This window comes from Ceratina calcarata, unplaced genomic scaffold (genome assembly GCF_001652005.2).
Source record: "Ceratina calcarata isolate Rehan_Ccalc_2016 unplaced genomic scaffold, ASM165200v1 scaffold40.2, whole genome shotgun sequence".
NCBI classification, from domain to species: Eukaryota; Metazoa; Arthropoda; class Insecta; order Hymenoptera; family Apidae; genus Ceratina; species Ceratina calcarata.
Genome location: NW_017163422.1, coordinates 565,629 through 586,013, shown reverse-complemented (window position 1 = coordinate 586,013; position 20,385 = coordinate 565,629). Strand labels below are relative to the sequence as shown.

The following is a 20,385-nucleotide window of genomic DNA, read 5'->3' as shown; positions in this document are numbered from 1 at the left end:
GGAAAATAATGAATGCGAATATTTTGTAGAATGTGAAATGTGCATAAAAAATGTCTTTTATTAGCTAATTATTTAAAGATACAAGACAGTGAAGTATATATAGTGCATGCATAGTTTACAAGAATAGAAGTAATTATTTTGAAAATTTCGTTCGAGCGGTGAATCGAGGTGGAATAAAATCGAATGTCACGAAAAGAGTCGCGCAGAAGAGGATCCTTGAGTGGCGTATCCGGCGGAAGTAGTTATCGTTCATGGCGAGCCGTATGTTTTCCCAAGCGTTTCACTCTTCTTCGCGATATTATACTGTTTCTCGTCTCGCAGCTCTTTCCAGACCCTCCTTTCTCTTCCGGGTGGTTCAATTTCGCTGGGAATTGTTCATCTACCCAGACTTGCAAATTTATTAAACGCATAAACATCCCGATTGTAGTATTTCGAGAAACAACGCCGTACTGTTTAGTCTTCTCGAAATTAAGAATCACATCGACGTTTTTTAAAATTAAGACAGTGACGGATAGTCGCCAGGAAGAGCGAGAGTAGAAAACTTAATCAAGCCGTTCTACGATGCTCGAGGACGCCGTTTCAAGCGTAGATTCATAGAGAGAAGAAGAAGACATCCACTCGTATCTTCCGAGCCACTTGTTCGGGACCCTTTGGTTCGCCGTCGACTGCGGAGACTTTTGACCCAGAACGAACGAGTAGTGGCCGCGGAACGTCTCGAGTAGGTACGAGGAAGCGGTAAATATAACGCCGTTTCAGCGGCGCATGAACGGCCAGAAATAGTGGCGGTGCAGGTGCCGAAAGCCGTGGGAAGCCGGTCTCGTTTCTTCTCGAGGGATGGACGCGTCTTTCTTGCCGTTTCATGCTCCTTTCTCGCAGATTCTACGTTCGTCTTGCTCCTCTTCTCCCGTGGGTCGTCGTTGCGTCGATCGGTCTGCGTGGCAACCTCTTTCGGATGAAAGGAAATCTCGGCCGATTCATCTTCTGCCGGGGAATTGAAATTCCTCGGGATCGCGAACTCTCTCGTCTCCACGTTTCGTGACGCGACGCCTGGCCAGAGCGTTTCAATGCCGGGTTTGATTATGCTTGATTTATGTCAGAACGTGGCGCGAAAGTGAGATTGCAAATTGTTTTAACGGTCGCGTTTCGGACAGGCCGAGTGGCATTATACGAATGAACGTTTGTTGCGAAATTGGATTGCATAGGTCAGCGTCGATGGCGAACCTCACCGCGCTCAACTTAATTGATTAAAATATTTGAAATGTTCGAAGTAAAATAACGTTTGAAGCTCGAACACCAAAACGAGTTGCCGTTCCGGTTTATAATAAAGCGATGGCGTTCGTTCGATTTTCATCCGGTCTCCGATTTCACAGTTGCGTTTGCAAAAATTTTACGCAGACGTCTGCTGGTTAATCATTCCTTAGTGAACGTAGGTATTAAAAGACGTATGAAGTCGGTCGATTAGAGGAAGCAGAAAAACGTAAAGGGTATGTTTACGCGTGATCGCGGGTGGGTCTCTATTCGCTCGCCTTTTTTCTCGGCTCGCGGCTGCTCACTTCCGCTCGCAAATCCTCGGACGGACGCATTTGGAACTCTTGGCAGCCGCTCAGACGTCTGCGATGAAATATCTAACACGGCTGACTTTGATCTTCCGTCGCGGGCTCGAAACGACCTGGAAGTCCTGGATACGTGCGTAAAAGTCGCGAGACAACGCTTGTACACATTCTTGTGAAACTAGGAAAACTGTGAAACGTACCTTTAGTACCGATTCCTTCATATTCCAAATCTTAGGTATAGATTTTAGTAAATCTATAGGAGGTATACTGCACAAAATTTTACATAGAAAAGACAAAAAAGAAAAAACTTAGTTATTTGCATATTTTAGAAAAAAATCATAAAGGATTTTAAAAAACAGAACATACTGAAAATGAATAATGATTATAAGAAATGCCAAGCAAGCCATTTTGACCCCCCTTGGTAGATCTCCATTAAGACCCTCGCGAGTGGTCTTCCCGTTCCAACGTCTAAATTATCCGTGACACAGGTGCCATTTATCCAAAAATTATAATTACAGTTCCATTTTCTACCGTAAGTATTTTAATGTAATGCGAGGAACAGGCGTCGGTCTTTGCGTCGTATCGCTCGTTCCGCGTCACGCATACTAAACCGAAGCAATTACCAAAATTCCTGACGAGAAGACGGGCAAACAGTCGACAGCAGCTGTTCGCATACGGAATCGCGGTCGAAATCTCGCTTGACCCGCTTCTTTTTCCTCGCTTTTTCCTTCTCCCTCTTCTTTTCCTTGTCGCTTCCCATGTTACCCGCGCCTTCCTTTTATTGCATTCTCGCGAGTGCGAAGATAGGGTGAATCACGCCCTGCCGTGAAATTCTAAAAGCACGCGTTTCCCGAAAATCTATTACCAACCACTTAGAATCACGCAGCGCGGTATTCGGCCCCTTTAAAACCGGTGCCAGTGAACTCAAAGCGAATCCCGGCACGCTTTTATGGCATACACGCTCGTTAGCGAGTCCGAGTGAAACCCGTTGTTTGATGATTTTTGCCTCGGGCGTTGCAGCCGGATTAAGATTACTTTCTGCTCTATTAAAACCAATTTAGGACGTTCGATCGCGACGTAATACGTCAGTTTGTTCGTGGAATATTAAGAAAGAAATTAGTAAATATTGTTTCGTCTTCAATAATTTAATTGTCCGAAAATTCTGATAAATTAAAGATACTTTGTACGAGAAAATCTCTTTGATCGTCAGATTGAACGTCTCACCACCTGCGGACATTTTCGCGTCGTTTCAATTACACGGCGACTCTCCGCGGAGTCAGGAAACCACTTTGACGCGAGTCGGATAATACAGCTCGGTTTCATGGTCGAATTAACGTTCGGCCATCCTCAAAAGGCGGACGACGCCGTAAAGTGTAAAGCAACGGAGCTCCAGCTACCGTACGGCAATAAACGTGTTACACGTTTATTGTGCCGGGAGTCGCCGCGTCGGTGTCATTGTCATTAAGGCTTGCGACGGCTGTGAGGGACGGAATAATATTAATTCGACTGGCAGGGCTTTACGCGGATTGCGTTTGCATTTCGTTTCGAGTTGTTCGTTTGTGTACGGGCATCGTGTTAACGGTTCCTGTTCCTGCGGACTCATCGTAAAGTAGCACGGCTATTGGTACAAGCTAAACGAAAATGGCACTAGGAGATAGTAAAGATATACGACCGTTGCCACGGTAGATTTTAGTGGCTTCTTGAAGACGGGCTTGGCTAGAAGTAAGTTAATGTAGTTACATCGTGGTTAATACCACGTCAGTATAAGAAATTTGTGGTTTAATGGTTTTCCTTCTTTTTTCTTTATATTTGGGATACTGCATTGTTTGAAAATAAAAATCGAATGAATTAACAGGACTTTAAAAATTATTTTTGCTCTTATATACTTATGTATGGTACAGTTAGTATAAGAAAGTTGATGAGTGTTATTTAATAAAATTGTTGTTCTCTTGTTTCAGGTAAGACAGGTGACCTGTAGCTGTACGTTTGCCTTTGCTGAGATTGGTAACGTTGTCAGTGCAACTTCAATAAGAATAATTTAGTTACATAGTAAAATCCGGTTAGAGTTTATCGACTAATGAAGGATGTTAAAACTGTTAGTTTAATTCTCGATGATTCTGTCGGTAGAAATGGAACGAGATTTTTTGGTAAGGGAGAAGAGATGAATCGTAGTGTCGTGGCACGTAACTCGAAACGGAGAAGCGTCGAAGAAAGTGGCGGAACGAAAATTTCATTCCGGTCTCCGTGAAACCTAATTTGTCGGCCGCTGTTACTTTTCGCGTGTATCCGTGACGTAAAAAAATTCACCGGGAACGTGTCTGGCCTGCTGGGTCGAAAATCGTGCCGCGGATAGAACGGCCACCAGGAAGGCAAGTTATTTCGCACTCAAACGTTCCTTTGGTTGTAACTTAAACCATGGTGGCTGGCTTCTTTGACGAGGCCACCGAAAAAGTAAGTGGAACGACCTCGGAAAAAAATGCGTGCCAGATGACGGTAACGCATTACTAGGTGCATAGAAAAATATGCTTGTCGTGTTTTCTGAAGCTTTATTTTAAAATCAATGAATAAAAAATGATCATATTTTTAAATAATCACGACAAGTCTGTGCTGAAATCAGAATACGATATCTATCAATCTTTGATTACGAACAATTCAATTTCTGGGAAGGCGTATTTAATCAGTATGGTAACGCTGAGGGAGGCAGCGATTCAATTAACAAAGAGAAGAGATAAAACACCTTTTCCTGTTCATTTTGCATTACATAATCTGCGACAGCGAAGCAGTGCGGCACGTCGCGACCGGTAACGGTACACCCCCGGTACACGTTTCTCGAGCAAAGTCGGTGTCAGATGCTGGTGCATTAGCAGCTTCGGATCCCAGTCTTTGCGTTGTAACACAATATCTCCATCTCTAAAACAACCACAACTTCCCACTTGCGTTACCGTCGAGCTTCTGCCAGCCAAGGAATGGCTTGGAATCATCGTTGTTGACAATTCGCTGACAAAAGTATAACGTCGTGAAACTGTCTCGTGATAAATAATGAGGGTGGAGGCTGAAATCTAGGCTGCTCAAACCTAAGCGAATTAACATTCTATACATGTAGTAAATTATAACTAGAGAGTCTCAGAAAGCTTCAACCTTTGGCGCATTTATGAACACTTTTATTTGAGGCCTGACAAGTTTATTTATATCGCGTTGCGGTTAGCAAGTTCAGCGAAATTTCTAATTTCTGTTTAGAATTTTGAAACGGCATGCCTGTCAACTAACCGCAGTCTAGATTTTTGTAACCGCGGCTATTTATTCACGCGGAACTAAAAGGAACAGTGTATCGTCTGCTTGCGTAACTGATGTAAATATTCAAAGCTCGATGATTGCGTCATAGGCAGAAGCGAGGAATCACGGAAACGTCATAATTTATGCAACGATTCGAGGGCGAAATCCCCCTTTATTTATTTCTCTTAGGAAGTTGTTTCAAATGTTAAGATTCAGGAACTGTGTTATCGTAATTAAAGTCTGGCTTCAGAACATCCAAGTTGGATTAACTCTTGTTGTTTTGCAAACAACGTCATGTTGTTAGTCTCCTTTTATAATATTTTTTAATCCTGTAGGAACTCGTTGTCCTCAGAGATGTATCGCCGTTTATTCAAAATATTTTCCATTGAATTTAATCTAAAATTTTCATCCCCTTTGACAGCGCACGCGGCGCGAAGATTTCATTTTTCTTGAAACGTCAGCTTTTACCTTGCAAGATTGAGTTCCTCTTTTCAAAGGCGAAAAGTTGACAAACTTCGCGCACGTACCTTTCTTCTCGGTTAGGCAGCTTATTAAATCGAAACCGAATGTCACCGGCGGCGTTGCGTGTCCCGACATCTTCTCACAGGGATGGTCGTTCGGTCTGGATAGAAGATTCTCGCTGCTAATGCACGTTTTGTGCGAATTGAACGTCGTCGCCTAGGTTTCCTCCTCTGGATCTCGAAACTCCTCCCGTCGCGAGAATGGGGAAATACGAATGCTTTGCGAGTGGAGTGCGCGATAAAACTCGGCATGTTAAAAACGTCTCGCAGCTCCTACTCTCCTTCACAAAGGAAGTCGGTTGCTTCTATGCATTCCTTTTCTCGTTTTCTTTTCCTCCCTTCTTCTTTGCAAGGGGAAGTTTCTGACTTCGTACCACGAATACTCTTCCGATTTGATCTTCTGGAAAGACGTTTCTGTTAGAAAACCTTCTACCATTTGCCGATTTCTAAATACACAATGGTTACAAAAATCGTCTCTTATCGTAGATCACGATTTGACATGATCTCTGATTTTAAACATTTCGAATTACTTGAAAATTTCCACGTACGATTTTACCACTGAAATTAATTAATTCGCTGTTATATTAATTACCTCGACCGACCATTTCAATCAGAATACCTGACAGTGGTAATTTTTAACGCATCTCGCAGATAGGGTTTAACGAAGCGCGAGTTCATAAGGTTTCGAACTTCCTGTCGATTTTAATTAAAACGATTCAACCGTGGATTCACATCTGATCGCAGTGAGGATATTAAAAGAGGTGGAACGGTATCGTCTGATGAAAATGCTCCAGGCATTCTGTCAGTCGTGCTCCTATAAAAGGATGGGCGAATATTCCGTTTCTCCTTTTTTCAACCATTTCTTTTCCCCTCCTAACGTCAATTTTCCGCGATCGTTCGCAGCTACGAGTACTTTGTGTGTTCGTAGGCAAACGTTCCGTTAAAACAAATGAAAAACATTTTCTCATATGTTTGTATAAGTAATGTTTACAACTTCTCGTTTGCTCTTCCTGCGAAATTATTACATGGTAAACGTACCTCCAGCAGGTCATATTTTTTTAATGCTATTATTAGCTGAACGATAATAGATTATTTCAATTCTTCTTCCTAGATAAAGTAAATGGGAAATAAAATTTGTAGCGTGTAAATTGAACTATCTTCTGTTCATATTCAGTACACGGTTTCTTTTACTCTCTCGTTGTACGAGACTTGTACGTTCGATTTTACTCTGTCAGCGAGCTGGGAGTTATGATCCCGACTTCAGAAAATGCTGACGGACGTGCGTGATCGAAGTTATTGACTGGTTCGCCAACATGATTCGCTATTTATTTATTTTGCACGAACCTTGGAGCATATCGTATGCGAAACTAACATCTGCCAGCACGCAATGCAAATACCTCCGGGCGATATTTTCGCGTCATACAAGTGTAGGTATCTACCTACCTCTACCCACGGGTCGATGGCTAAGAAAATGAAAAAGCTGTCTGTTATTCGAGATTCATGAAATGAATATTCATCGGGAACGAACATTGAAAAATATTGTAACTTTTATCTCATAATAAGTAAATACGCAATCCTGTATTTGTCGGAGTTTAAACATTGTAGATAACATGTTTATTAGTAGAGATAGTGTCTATATAGATAAGATATTTTTATATCGAGCTTGCACAATAATCCTTTCTATTCATCAAATAATAGGAACATGACGTGTTCGTCTAATACACATGTTTAACACGTGTTTTATGCTACGTGGCAGTGATGGGATCTAAAACGTTTCCAATCTTCATTTGAAACGACATTTATTTGACAAAATATTTGTCAGTATTTTTTTCTTATTTAGATCGCGATTACGTTCAAAAGTATATCGAAGAAATGTTCATTATTTTCGAGCATGAAACGGATTCGTCGCGTTCATAATTAATGTAACCAACGACAGAACGTGCTTATCTACACAGACGATGTATCACTCAAAGAAACAAGCTCGGTGCTCTTCGTGCTCTTGAAATCAATCGAACGAATGTTCGCTGCGATCTAATTACAGACATCCTGTTTGCACGGTCCGCTTCTTAATTGATCGATGGCGAACCTAACAGTGTACAAGCAATCGTAGACGTTTTCAGAACGAGTCGGTATTTTAATTGAGATAAATACGTGTTAACCGAGCGCCCGGATCGCCGCTTCCAAAGGGAGAGACGTGGTAATTACAAACGACTGGTTCGGGTTTGAGACCCCGCGATAATGTACAGGCTTTATCAAGGGAATCGATCCGCGGATGATTATTATTAATTAGCCAGAACGTTGTAATTGCACGTTTCTGTCGAGTGGAAATCCACTGTCAGAGTATCCTCTTTCGCTCGTTACGTTCAAATATATTTACCCTCGTCGCGGGGACATTAATCAAGGGAATAACTCGTCTAAGGAAGCTTGAAACAGAGAAACGAATCGTAGTCGTTGTTAAGTTCGTCCGCTGGTTCTTGTTTGAGACGAACAGCGGAGAGTTATTATTCGACGTAGAGAAATGCGATTTAACTTTTGTCAGATGATATCGCGATGATTTATGCCGTGTCCAAATATCATGACGCATGCTTCGCTTCCGGCCATTTCAATTTCCCTGTGAATCCTATAGATGAGTAAAAATGAAGTTTGGCAATTGTGAGAGATGTTTGCGTCAGGCTCGTGAAAGCGATTGATCATGTCTCGCGGATGAATGGAAACTACGAATCTCTCGCAACGTAGAGTAGAATAATTACCAGCGCCGAGAACAATTTTAGGCGGATCAGGGATGAGACGAAGAAACTGGCTCCGGTTGATCGATTCGAGCTTAAATACGAGATACCTAAAACCGCGTGGTTAATCATGGCATTAGAAAGTTGTTTCTAGCGTCGAATTCGAGTTTACTCGTGAAGCAATCGTCTTCCTCGCGCGGGGAATCGTCGGTTACAGCACGAAAACACGAAACCACCCGGAGATCATAATGAATCACGTTTCGTTCTTACGATGAACGAGTCAATTGCCGGCGAGCAAAATGAAGCGATATCGTTGCGTAATACCGATGTCGAGACCGGATCGGAACGAGAGACGGTCACGGGGTTCTGTACGATATCGTACGCGTTTATCGGCCGGATCACGCGATCGCTTTTGTGGCCCGATGCATCCGGCTTGGGAACGAAACGCATCGATTCAGCGATCGCGCGTAAGGTATTCGCGACGATCGCGTTTATCCATCGAGCTTATTAATTAACGTCGTACGGCCGGACGGTGCGAGTTGAGTTACGGCACGTTCGCACGAGAGCCTCGCGATATTCGTACGGGCCACAGAAATATAAATACGAGGGACGTGTTGTGCAACAACTGTTTATACTCTTTCGGATATCGGCATTAAAATAGGAACGATCCTGCGTCGATACGCGCGTCGTTTCGTTCATTTAAAACGAGGCTGTGTACCCGTGCTAGACGACGCACCGCGTCGTTTTTGAACGTTGCGCAAGTGCAACGAATTACTTACGTAGCCGCGGTTTCGCAATAAAAGAAGTGCGCGAGACGATTCTGTGGACGGTTCGCTGGCTCTGAATAACCGCGACGTTGTACGTACTTACGTACCTACGTACACACGTAATGACGTCGATACGTTACGCGACCACAGAGGGGTGAACATCCCGCAAAGCGTATTCTCAGAATAATCGTTTGACCCGTCTACCGGAGATATCCGTTTTCCAATAATTTAAGCTTCGCACCGTGTAATTTGCGATCGACCCCTGGAGATTTTATTTTCGCAACGTAATTATAGCTCCGAGTAGCGATTCAGTAAGTCGCATGCTCGTGGAAATTTCAACAATTATGCCTCTTAAATCACTAAATTACAGGCTCGTAATTACGTACCAGATTCTCGTTTTAAAAGCCGCGCAGAATCGTGTAACGATTTAAGTATTTAAATCTATATATTATTTACTTTCAGGTATCTACCAAATATAAATCAGAGACATTCGCCTGACATACGTATCTGTCATCGTGCTTATTGTTCTTTCGCTCGCAAAGTCGCTTACTTCTACTCGTGTTGCGCGCTCGAATCGATGGCCATGCGTTCGACCGCCAGATCGAGCTAGTACGGCTTCCGAAGTCCGCGCGTGCGTGCGACTCATCATGTGTACCGTGAATTAAATATATTTCATACCAATTAGTGGCAATTAGTGTTTGAAGAAAGTGCATGCATTCGTTTTCGGTGTATAATACTTTGAGGTTATCGAACTCAGTGAAGGCAAGCGTAAGACACAGCCCCGTGTCCGTGCGTTATTGGCTTCCGAGAGGCAATCGTGCTAACGATAATTCTGTTTGCACAGGGCTTCCAGCGTCCGCGGACCGGATTCGCCTCTGAGCTCGGATCTGGCGCTTGATAAGCCTCGTCCCATACCATCGCCCAGGTAAGCTACTTTGTGGTTGCAACCCTTTTCTCTTGCTCTTGGAGAGTGCAAGAGAATACCTCGACCCGAATTCCCCAGGCGTAATGCCACCGGTTAATCGGAAAACTTCGGTGGCAAGTAAAGTCCAAGGACTTTATTTCTCACGGCCAGGATAGTCCATCCTTCCGAAGAACGTTGACCTACATTGCCGCTAGCATTCTCCCCTGTCGTTTCGCTTTCATAAATTCAAAACGCGATATTGCGTTTACGCTCGGTTGGGAATCAATGAGTTGATCGGGTAGATAGGTCGATTTTCGGAACAATACTGTTCAGGAATAACGTACGATTCATTGATTCCAAATGAGTTCAATATTATCATACCCGTAGTACCTCCCATACGAATTCACGTAGTTATTATCGTACCGTCATTATATTTCCACGAATCGGAAAATCATTTAGCACATATTCGCTATGCGTCCAACTGCATAATTGCGTTGATTCAATTAGTCGAAACCTGATTGGTTATCCACTGGTTTTATTTTCTTGCTCGCGTACGAGGTGTTAATAAACCGTAGTTCCCGAAGCGTGCACAGGAAGTTCTATTTTTATCCCGGTGCACTCGTACGTTTCACCCCCTGTCCGTCGAGATTCATCCCCCTGACGGAGGCTTGACGTTCGATAAGCCTGGCAACACAATAAACCATTCGCCGTGCACACAGAAACACCTATTTTATTTCCTCATCGACACGTAGTTGGTATTGGCTTCGACCACGACGGAACCGAATTCCTACAGACTCTTACCACTCGACGAGAGGAACAGAGGTAGAGATTTTCACCCTATCGGCTGAGCCACTTATCGTCGAGCATCCACGTAGCTTTCCTTTGTTTTTCGCCTTTCTCCTTGTTTTTTCCCCTTGCACACCTGTGCGCGCTTCACTTCGTCCCTCTCAGAATGGAGGAGTAGGAAACGAAAACAAAAGCGAGCTTTCGTGATTGAAACAAAGACAACGATAGAGTCGTAATTAAAGAATAATTTGTTTAAAACATGTTAATGTCTTCTCCTTTGATTTGGCAGTTTGTAAGTTATTGCGTAACAAACACGGATTCTAAGCATTGTTTTGAATTAAGCACAGGTACATGTATGCGTGCGGTTAATCTACCGAATTGCTGAGGTCAGCTCGCGAATTTCGGACAGCAGTAATTGTAACAGTTTGCAACGCTGTAGGACGACGTGTGTGTAAGCTTCGAAATTCTCCCCCAAATACTTGTACGATCGTTTCACGTGGTCGCGTTCTTTGCATGTTTGCGTTATTTGTGTTCAATTCCGACGACCGTTTTGTTAAATAGTGGGCTGAAAGATCGTAAATATATACTTTGATATTTTATTGATTTAAAAAAGCTTTTTAGCTTGAAACTTTGAATTCTTGCTTTCAATTTATTTATTTACCAAATAATCTTCCATTTGAATTCGTTATTTCTTTATTTTAAATTCAATGAAATATTGCACTAGAAATTCAATTCATAAAGCACATATACTCTTTTCCTGTTAATACATAAAATAATCCATTAATTCGCAAAAGAGGAACTGATTACGCTCAGTCGTCCACGAAATTACGATTTAATCGACTTTATTTCTCAATCCCTCTGCTATTCAATTTGTCGTGAATGTCTCGTTTCCACGTTACCATGTTTTTATTGAAAATCACTTCGTCAACGTATGCTTAAATTAATCTAAAATTTCATATCGAAATTGTTTTTCTTTTCCCTCAATTTACTGACTGATCATTTTATTGTAGTTCATATAAATTTTACTGATGTGAGAAGCGAAAATGATCGCTTAATAAATAAACTGTCGTCCATTTAATGAAAAATTTTATCTGCATAAAATATAAAAGGTACTTATAATATTCAATTACGTGTAGAATATTAACCAGGAAATACGTATTATTATTTTTAAAACGTGAAGAAAGATCATGTCTAGATTTCATTTTATAAATTCAAGTAAAATTCTGTAGTTCATTCAGGATTAATGAATTTCATTGCTTTCTATTATCAATAATTAATACATTTAATAGTATGATTCTGGAATTTCATCTTTGTTAATCATAATCATAAAACGTTTCGGAGCGACACGTATTTCGGTAAGTCTGATTAGAACGTGAAAATCAATGCTCCATTAGTTGAATTATAATTTCATCAAAGCTGAAACTGGCGAGATTACTACCGTCGATACGTAAATCCGTTCGTCGCACAATTGGACAACACACGTATAAATATAGCGAGAAGCGAACGAGAATAATCAGCGAAATGGCTTTGTCAGCGTTTAAGTTGCTCGGTTAAGTCGGTCAGTTTTCCGGTTGCTCAACAACGTCTCGTTGCATTAAAATGCACGAGTAAAACTCGCGTAATGCGTTAGCCATGATGTCAGATTGTTTTATTCCGATCGTATCCTTGTGAATTGGAGTGGAAGGAAATTAGACATTGTCCGCGAATGTAACTTTTACATCGGGAATAAAACTGAATTTTAAATAGAGTCCCTCGTGAAACTGCTGAGATATCTATATTACGATTGTATTTTAATAAAACGAAGTAACGTACTCCTCGTATGATTCCTTCTTTACACTTTTCTTCGATTTCGATTGATCGTGGGTGGGTGGGTACGTATAAGTTACGTAACGTACGGGGCAGTGCCAACTTGACCTGGATCGAAAAAGTACACGAACCGGTACACTCTACCTAATTAAAAATACGGTCGTACTTAGGCTAATTCCTCGACGGATTAACTCGTTACCGAAGTTTCAGAAAAGTAGCTTTAATGAATTCGACAACTTCGAATCACGTGATCTTACATACGTACAGAACTACGAAACCTCAATTTCGCCTCAGTGGAAAGACTGAACAAATAAAATGGACGGTGAAATGAACAGTCGAATTAAAGAACAACAGACGCGCTCGTGGAGAAACAAATAGCAGAAACGACGCACTGCTATTTGCTATTGTAAAACGTTTTTGTTCCGATGCTCATACATTGTATTATAAAAGGCAGAGAGAGCGTATGTAGTGAGAGTTTTTAGTCTTGATGCGGGAAAATTCAACTAGCGGTAATGCAATTTCCCCCCAGCCGTTTTTATCTCATCGGTCAGGCGACCGTCGGCTTTAATTCGTTTTGCCCACATCAAAAAGCCTCGGTGGGGTGCATGGAACTTTTTATTAATCTAATCGGTCTTGGCGCGTTCTCATGTCGTTCCTCTCTTTATCGTACCCAAAATATAAATTAAAAAAAAAGTATCAAGAGACATTTTAAAGGAATCATTTACTAATTCTTTGAAAACGTTTTTTCTGTCGACTTGAAATTACTACAAATGATTTTTCGATATAACTGGTGTTAGCAATAAATAAGCATTTTGCTATTCGATTTCCAGTTAAATATCGCAAATGAAATTTCTGCTTCGTAGCAAATAGCTCGTAAATTTTCATTTCCTAAATGAATTTCAATGATGAGGTTGCTGGGTACAAATTTACTCCTTTCAACCCTTACCCAGAGTACGTCTACTGAAATCTAGCTCGAGACTCCATCTAGATTTTTAACCCCTCTAACCATCCCGCCACCCTCTGACCGTCGCATCTTTACCGACTGTTGCAGACAAATCCACCCCTTGTACGGGGAGAAAGCTGGGCTTCTGGGATACTGCGATCCGCTCGGTAACACAGAGAATTTCCCACCAGCCCCTAACATCGTTGTCGAGGGTGGACGAATCGAATTTGTTCGCCCCTCGCAGGATGGCACCACGACATCCCGTAGGAACACCATGTCCCGTGGCTCGCAGACGTTCAACGACGAGTCCGAGAAGTCCGATCCAGCGAAGGTGAGTCGATTCCACTTTTCGTTTTCCACAGGTCATTCAACTTCCACGCTGCCATGTCGCGAATTATTTGCTTACGTACAAACCGGTGTTTGCACGGTTCGGTAAGACGGGAATGGTCGCGATGTACGGCTCGGTACGACTGCTCGTACCTTACAAAGGCCACCTTCGAATTTACTTCTTTCGCGGGTAAATAAAATGAAGATGACGGCTCGGGGTGTGCCTTGTCGCGTCGGTTGGATAAATAGAGACGGCCCGAGGTTCCGCATTCGAAACGTGTTCTGCTACTGGTGCTCGAAATAAGCGCAGTATCAGCTGTTTAAATGCGGCTCGCTCGATGGACAAATATTTTAAGAGCTTTAACGAAGGAATAATGGTTCTTTCGGGGATGACTATCGTTCCTGGATAATTTTTTATAGACGTTCATTCGCTTATATGCATCTTATATGCATATCAATACATACAGAGATTTAGTAAACGAAATCGTTTATTTATTTAATTAGGAAATGGACAGTCAATAAAGTGTGTGCTGGATGTGTTTCACCAGACAAATTATTCGAAGAGAGTTTCGTACGGTTTCAGAGTTGCTATTAAATTGCCCGGAAATTATATTGAATTACCGTTTAATTAACGTTTAAGGTACGTTTACTCGTACCTCGCAAAAGGGCTTGAATTTCGTATAAATCTTTAATTGACGTCGCGCCGTCGTTTCTTAATGCAATTCCGTGATGTTTGCTGTTTGACAAATCGCATTTCTTCGACCCATAGTGAATTCGGTTACCCCCGTTTTTCATGGGGGTGGAACGCGCGCTGATTTTTGTTGAACCCTCTTAAACCCTTCATGTTGTATTCATTAGACGTACGTAACCATAATGGAATAAGTCGTAACGTGTGAATCACTTCGGCCGTCAAGGTCTACCGCGGTTAGACTTTGTTGAAATCAAGACAGCTCGTTAGTTTCCGGATAAAATATCGTGTTGTACTTTTCTTCAACCATTGCTATCAACGTTTCCCTTCGTTGAGGACCGACGGCGTACGATAATTATATTACTGTCTGCTTTTTACCTTCCAAAGGACGTGCTCATTAGAATTTAGAATTTTGTTCCCTCCGATTTCTATTCATCGCAGTCTTCATTCGTTTTCATAAAAAATGTTAGAATTCTGTGAAGGAAAATATTGTATAAAATATACAAAAGGAATTCATTGATCTCAATTATTGTTTTTGTTTTTCCGAATATCATCCATTTAGAGAAAATAAATCGCACTTCTTTGATCATTAGAATAATTAAAGACGAAATTGATTGAAAGAGATTTAACATCGGTGCGATTCTTGAATGATTTAGAAATTTCGTTAATTGCCTATTTTACAACGTTTTCGTTCCACGACACGGGCGAACAGCTGATTCGCAAGGTAGTCACGTTCAGCCAAATGATCTTGGAAACGCCGCCAGGACGATCGAGAGTCGACTGGAAATTTTCTCCCCGTTCGGTTGAAACGTTACCCGGACGAGGGAAAAGTGCGCGCAGATTCCTGCCGAACCCTTTAACCCTTCATGTTGTATTCATTAGACGTAATTGATTTTCTCGATAGGGCGTAGCAGGATTTCCATATTAAATTGGAGCGAACGGCTCCTACGCTCGGCGACGAATGCTCGCTAGCTTTCGCGTCGATTCGCGACGATTATTCGAAAATTAACAACGTTTCCGCGGCGTGTCTTGCCTTCCTCGCCGGTAATTCTAACGACTCAACCCTTTGTCCGCGTCTGTTCATTCGTTTCACGGTATTTAAGACCAATTGTGGCCAGGGTGAAGTCGTATTCATCGCTGAATCCGTGTCGAATAGACGCGATCGCTTGATCAATAAATTAACAAACTTTACACGTAATCGTATCTGTCAATTACGTTTGATGGAACAGTAACGTAATTTACCAATCAATTTTCACAGCTCGTAGTAACGCTATAAGGATGAGATTCAATCATGTCGAAGCGATTATTATACTTTCACAAATTAGTTACCTCTTCGTTCCGTCGATTCGCGTTAATCAACGCGGAAAAACAGCTTTAGATACGGTTTAAGCGTGTGATGAAATCCCCTTTCTAACGTGTTCGTTCGACCTTTAGGAATATCCCCGGTGACACGTTTCCTGACGTAGTATTAAACTCCTTCGTCGTGTCGTCAAGCCGCATTTGCATCCGATTAATCAGCCATCTTCCTGCGCCTTGCCCGCTGGACCGGACGCGAGCCGCGTGGCTCGCGTTAATATCGAGTTACGCCGAATTTTTAAGGGAAATTAGGGGAGCTACGGACATTTAGGCGCGATGCCCGCAACGAAGAACGCGCAATTTCGTTTGACGCTAATAGCGGGGCGACTCTTAATTACGATTTTATTCGGCATCGTCAGCCGGCGGTCAAAAAATTTCATTTCGGGGTTGTTTAGAAGCTCCCAACGTTGATATCAAGTTCTCTCTATGAGCGTATTAAGGGAGACCCTTTTTTTTTTAGTCATTCGAGTTATTAGTACAGCGCGTGGTTTCATTTCATTCGACGGTTTATTTATATTGGAATTTAAATATAAAACGCGCGTTAAATGAATCTCATTTATTTTATATTTCGAGTAGACGTTAGCTTCTTCATCGAATTCAACCGGGGAATTAAAACACACAATTATACACGATGCTTTATTTGCGCTAAGAGTTGCGCAGTATAAAATCCCTGGAAAATTTGTAACGAAAATGAGTAAATTACAGTATCGAATTAAGAGAATTTTTACGTAGTAGCCAGGAGGGGAATTATTCAACGGCTTTTTTCACGGACGAGAGAATTAATTTTAATTGTGAACACCCAGCAAGGGCCAGCTTAAATAAAAGACCATAGGAACAGCAGAGTGTAACTTAAATTCATGCTCCCGCTTTTATGTTATTCTTATATCATTCTGCTACTTGCGCCAAGTTTCACAAACGCGAATAATATCCTTTCGTTAGTTCAATGTATTGTTTTTGTACTACTGAGGAATTTCATTTCTGATTCAATTAAAATCAGCAGTCTATCACGTACTGTGCTTTAAGAAATAAACAGGTCCTCCTTTTCAGTTTTGTTCGTATATCGTTCTCCAATTTAGACCAAGTTTCACATTGGCGCGAATAGTTGATTCAATAAATTCTCTTTATATTTCACACGCAGTTTGTGTTAAATTATACATTTTAATTTTTGATACAATTAGAATCTGCAGTCTAATTATCACGTACTGTGCGTCGGTATACAAATAGGTTTTTTCTTCCTGTTTTCAACGTCAGTTACAAAGGCAAACGTTTCGCAAGCCGAGAAATAGTTCGGCTAATTCGCACGTGTGAGTTCTGCCGGGGTACACTTAATGAAAGTGTTAGCTGACGACTGCAAGCAAGTTTAAACGACATCGTAAAAAGGATGAATAATTGTATCGAGGGCTCCCGAGCAAACTCAGTTAATGTCTATTGACATCCGGCGACTCCGTGGCACGCGCACGCACACGGAACGCGAACGCACACGCCGGCACGTAAGCGTATGCGTTACGCCGTTACGAATAATAATTAATCGTGGCAGGAGAGTTGATTAAGGCTCTATTCATCGAGTGGGAACGTTATAAATCACGCGGACAGTGTCTAGATTGTTCCTACGTTAGAGGAACGACTCGACGCGACGCACTGTTGCGTAAGTGAAATTTCCACGCACCTTTTATCGTTGCCGTTGTTTCTACTTTTCGGAGTCGATTCTAAAAGGAAACTCGATTTTGAAAAAGAATTTTCACAATTATATTTATATCAATCCAGTTTCTATAACTGATATAAAAAATCAAACTGTATAAATAAATTTGTAGATATTTGTGCATAGTTTTGTGAAAAGTCATATTCAATGCACACGTCGCGTTTATTTGAAGTTTATCTATGATTGTAAAAACAGGAAAATAAAATGATTTACTTCTATTGGCTCGGCAAATTGTTGATTCAAATTAATAAAACGGTCTGCGATAAATACTCGTATTGAATGTTCTTCTCTGGAATATTTTTGTATATGAAAAACGAGATATTATATATTGATAGAAGAATTTAATTTCCCAAATGTAGCGTTAACGTTCGCAGCGGAGATTACAATTTTGCCAGGACCATTTTCAGAAAATTAAATAAACCGAACCGATCGGAGCGAGAGAAACGTAAATATCGAAAGGGAACATACGAGTCTGTTCAATAACGATAAAATCTTTTCCACGGATCGTTACAAATTGATATTCCTATCTGACACTCGTATCTGGGCTCGAGTTTATCGGTTCATACAGTAACGACCGATCGAGCTTTGCGCCACGAGAAACAAGTTTAAAAAAAAAAAAAGGTAAATTCCTCCTCCGGTCTATGCTAATTTTCGGCTGAAATATTTTACAACGTCTAATTCAATTAGTTCCGTTCCTTTGAGTAACCAGAATTAACATATTCTGTGGACGCTTTAGTGGATCCATATAAATGCTCCCGGCTATACAGGTTTTTGCATAACAGCCTTAAAAGCATCCTGAAAGAATAACACATTTTCGAAGAACACAGAACTTGATGAATTTATTGTTCATTGTACTGTAAATTGGCTTCATTAAATTGTTAGTTGAAGTGAACAGAACTTTTAATTAATATTTAGAACCAAATGGTTTGACTTTTCCTCTCGAAGAACATTTATTTCGTTCAGTTATACGTTCGTCAGGAAGTCAGTCGAAACTCTATCGAGACGAAACGGAATGAACAAGGATAGGTGGTTGGCTGTGATTCGGTGGGATCGATCCGTTCGGTGGTCCGAGTCGAAAGAGTCTGCGATAAAATTGGCGTAACCGAGTGCAGAAGTTTTTCTCGAACGCTCCGAACCGGCAAGAACGAAGAAACAGACGTAACTGATCGCACCGCGGAACTTCTCGCGGCCTGTTCTTTGTTCCTCGGTAAGAGGAGTTAGCAAGAAAAATGTGTAAAAGTAAAATGTTCTTGACGCCGCTGCTTGAAAGCAAAATAAAGCCGTAACGTGACTTAGGTACCTGCTCTCCCGCGCGAGAGGATCCGCATCGGTTCAGCGAAGTAAAAAGGAAAGTAACGAGTGATCAAAGCCGCGCGCGATCCTTAAAAGCGCGCCAGCTGTTGAACAAAGCGGACCGTTTCCTCTCGTGAGAAGAAATATTTTCATTTTCTTGTCACGATCCATCTTGTCGAGGTGATCGCTTCGTTTACTGACAGCATTTGTCTCAGGGCTTGGAAGAAAACCGTTGAAATTTCAATTCACTCACAAAATAACTGTAACTGCAGTATAACTGATATGACAATAATATTTAACCTAAGGGAGTACGAGAACAAAGGCAGAAAAATTTTTCATGTGCAGTTCCGTTTTAGGGAATTTAACTCTCGACTGAATGCGGCCGGTACACAATCGACAGAATGGAATAAAAATTTTTCGCTCGAGGTTCTGTTTCTGAGAGAATCGAGTTTGAAAATTTGCAGAGTACGTGTTCACTCGGCTAATATTCAAACTGCATATACCGAAATTGAATTTTCTGAAAACAACGAGCTTCAAACGAAAAATTTTATTTCATTTCCTGCCAATTCTAATATCATTATGGAATTATACTGCTCATCGTAAGTTTTCATTGTATTCATTTTAATTAAATCAACGTTATATGGTTTTATAATTCGTTGCAAGCCGAATAAAATATTTATAACGTTAATTTTAAAAAATGCTGTTTAGATAAAAATATTTTTTATCCTTTAAAATTAATAACATGATTTTCATTTTTGATGTTCTGATCATGATCGTAATGTTGAATGCAGTTTTTATATTTGTAGAAGATACAATTTTTTTTATAAATCCACAGAAGAGTAATTCGAATTATCTGTTTTAAATCGCGATTGATATATTTTATGAATGAAGCAACTTCTGATATATCTAAACTTAATTTCGTTTCACTAGTGTGACATTCTTTCGGGGCAAATTGTCCCCAAAGAGGCCTCGGTATCCGGGCTTCGATAGCATCCTAGCATTCCTGATAAGACCGTCTATATCCGGGTGACGTTGACTTTAGTTCAGGTTATCTGCAGGATCATTAATCGAAGGGATTTTGTTCGGACGCATCCGTCGTTATCGCGTGAGATTTTAAAAAGCTCGAAAAAAGGGAGGACAAAAAGGGATTTAGATAAGAATATACCATAGAAGCTTTACTACATTTTTAGATAGTTCTTGCTGTTGACATAGCAATTTTTAACGCGCAGTTACGTACAAGCGTTGTGTCAACATTTTATATTTAAATTTCACGCGTACATAGTTTCCACAAAATAGCGCGATGAAATACGGACTCTCTCGTTTCGAGATCCCGTACGGATCGAATAGACTGGGTGAACAATACGACGCGAAGTGGACTTGAAAACGGAGAGCAATGCGCCCCCGGAAATTTCGTCGAATTTTCTTCGTGACGGACGTTCACATATTGTGTCCTCCGTATAGGAGAAAGCGGGTTGAATGACGGGAGCAATAATCGCTGTCGATGCGATTGCATCCACGTGTCAAACTCCTATGGCCAAGTGCAGCTGCCCGCCTCAATGTCCGAAGACCTTGACACGAGAGGGATATTGTAGGTGGTAGTGAATTATCGACGTCGCTGTTTAAGGATGTATTGGCTATACAGTCAATCCCAAAAGTTTATGTACCTTAGAAAAATGTATTTCTTATAATTAAAAAGAAATCAGACGTCGGAAGAACAATGCTAATAATAAATAGCTACGTGCT

At 41.2% G+C, this 20,385-nt stretch overlaps 1 protein-coding gene across 7 annotated transcripts in view; it reads left to right on the top strand.

Annotated features, from left to right (window-relative positions):
* Positions 1-20,385, top strand: part of LOC108626429 (uncharacterized) — a 238,215-nt gene that overhangs the window by 88,816 nt on the left and 129,014 nt on the right. For all 7 annotated transcript variants that reach the window (XR_003389391.1, XM_026814823.1, XM_026814821.1 and 4 more), the window contains exons 3-4: positions 9,685-9,765; positions 13,388-13,610. Coding sequence is in view for 6 of the 7 variants with exons in the window: in XM_026814823.1 (XP_026670624.1) it covers positions 9,685-9,765; positions 13,388-13,610 (304 nt within the window). In the remaining variant the exon portion in view is untranslated. The remainder of the gene's footprint in view (positions 1-9,684; positions 9,766-13,387; positions 13,611-20,385) is intronic.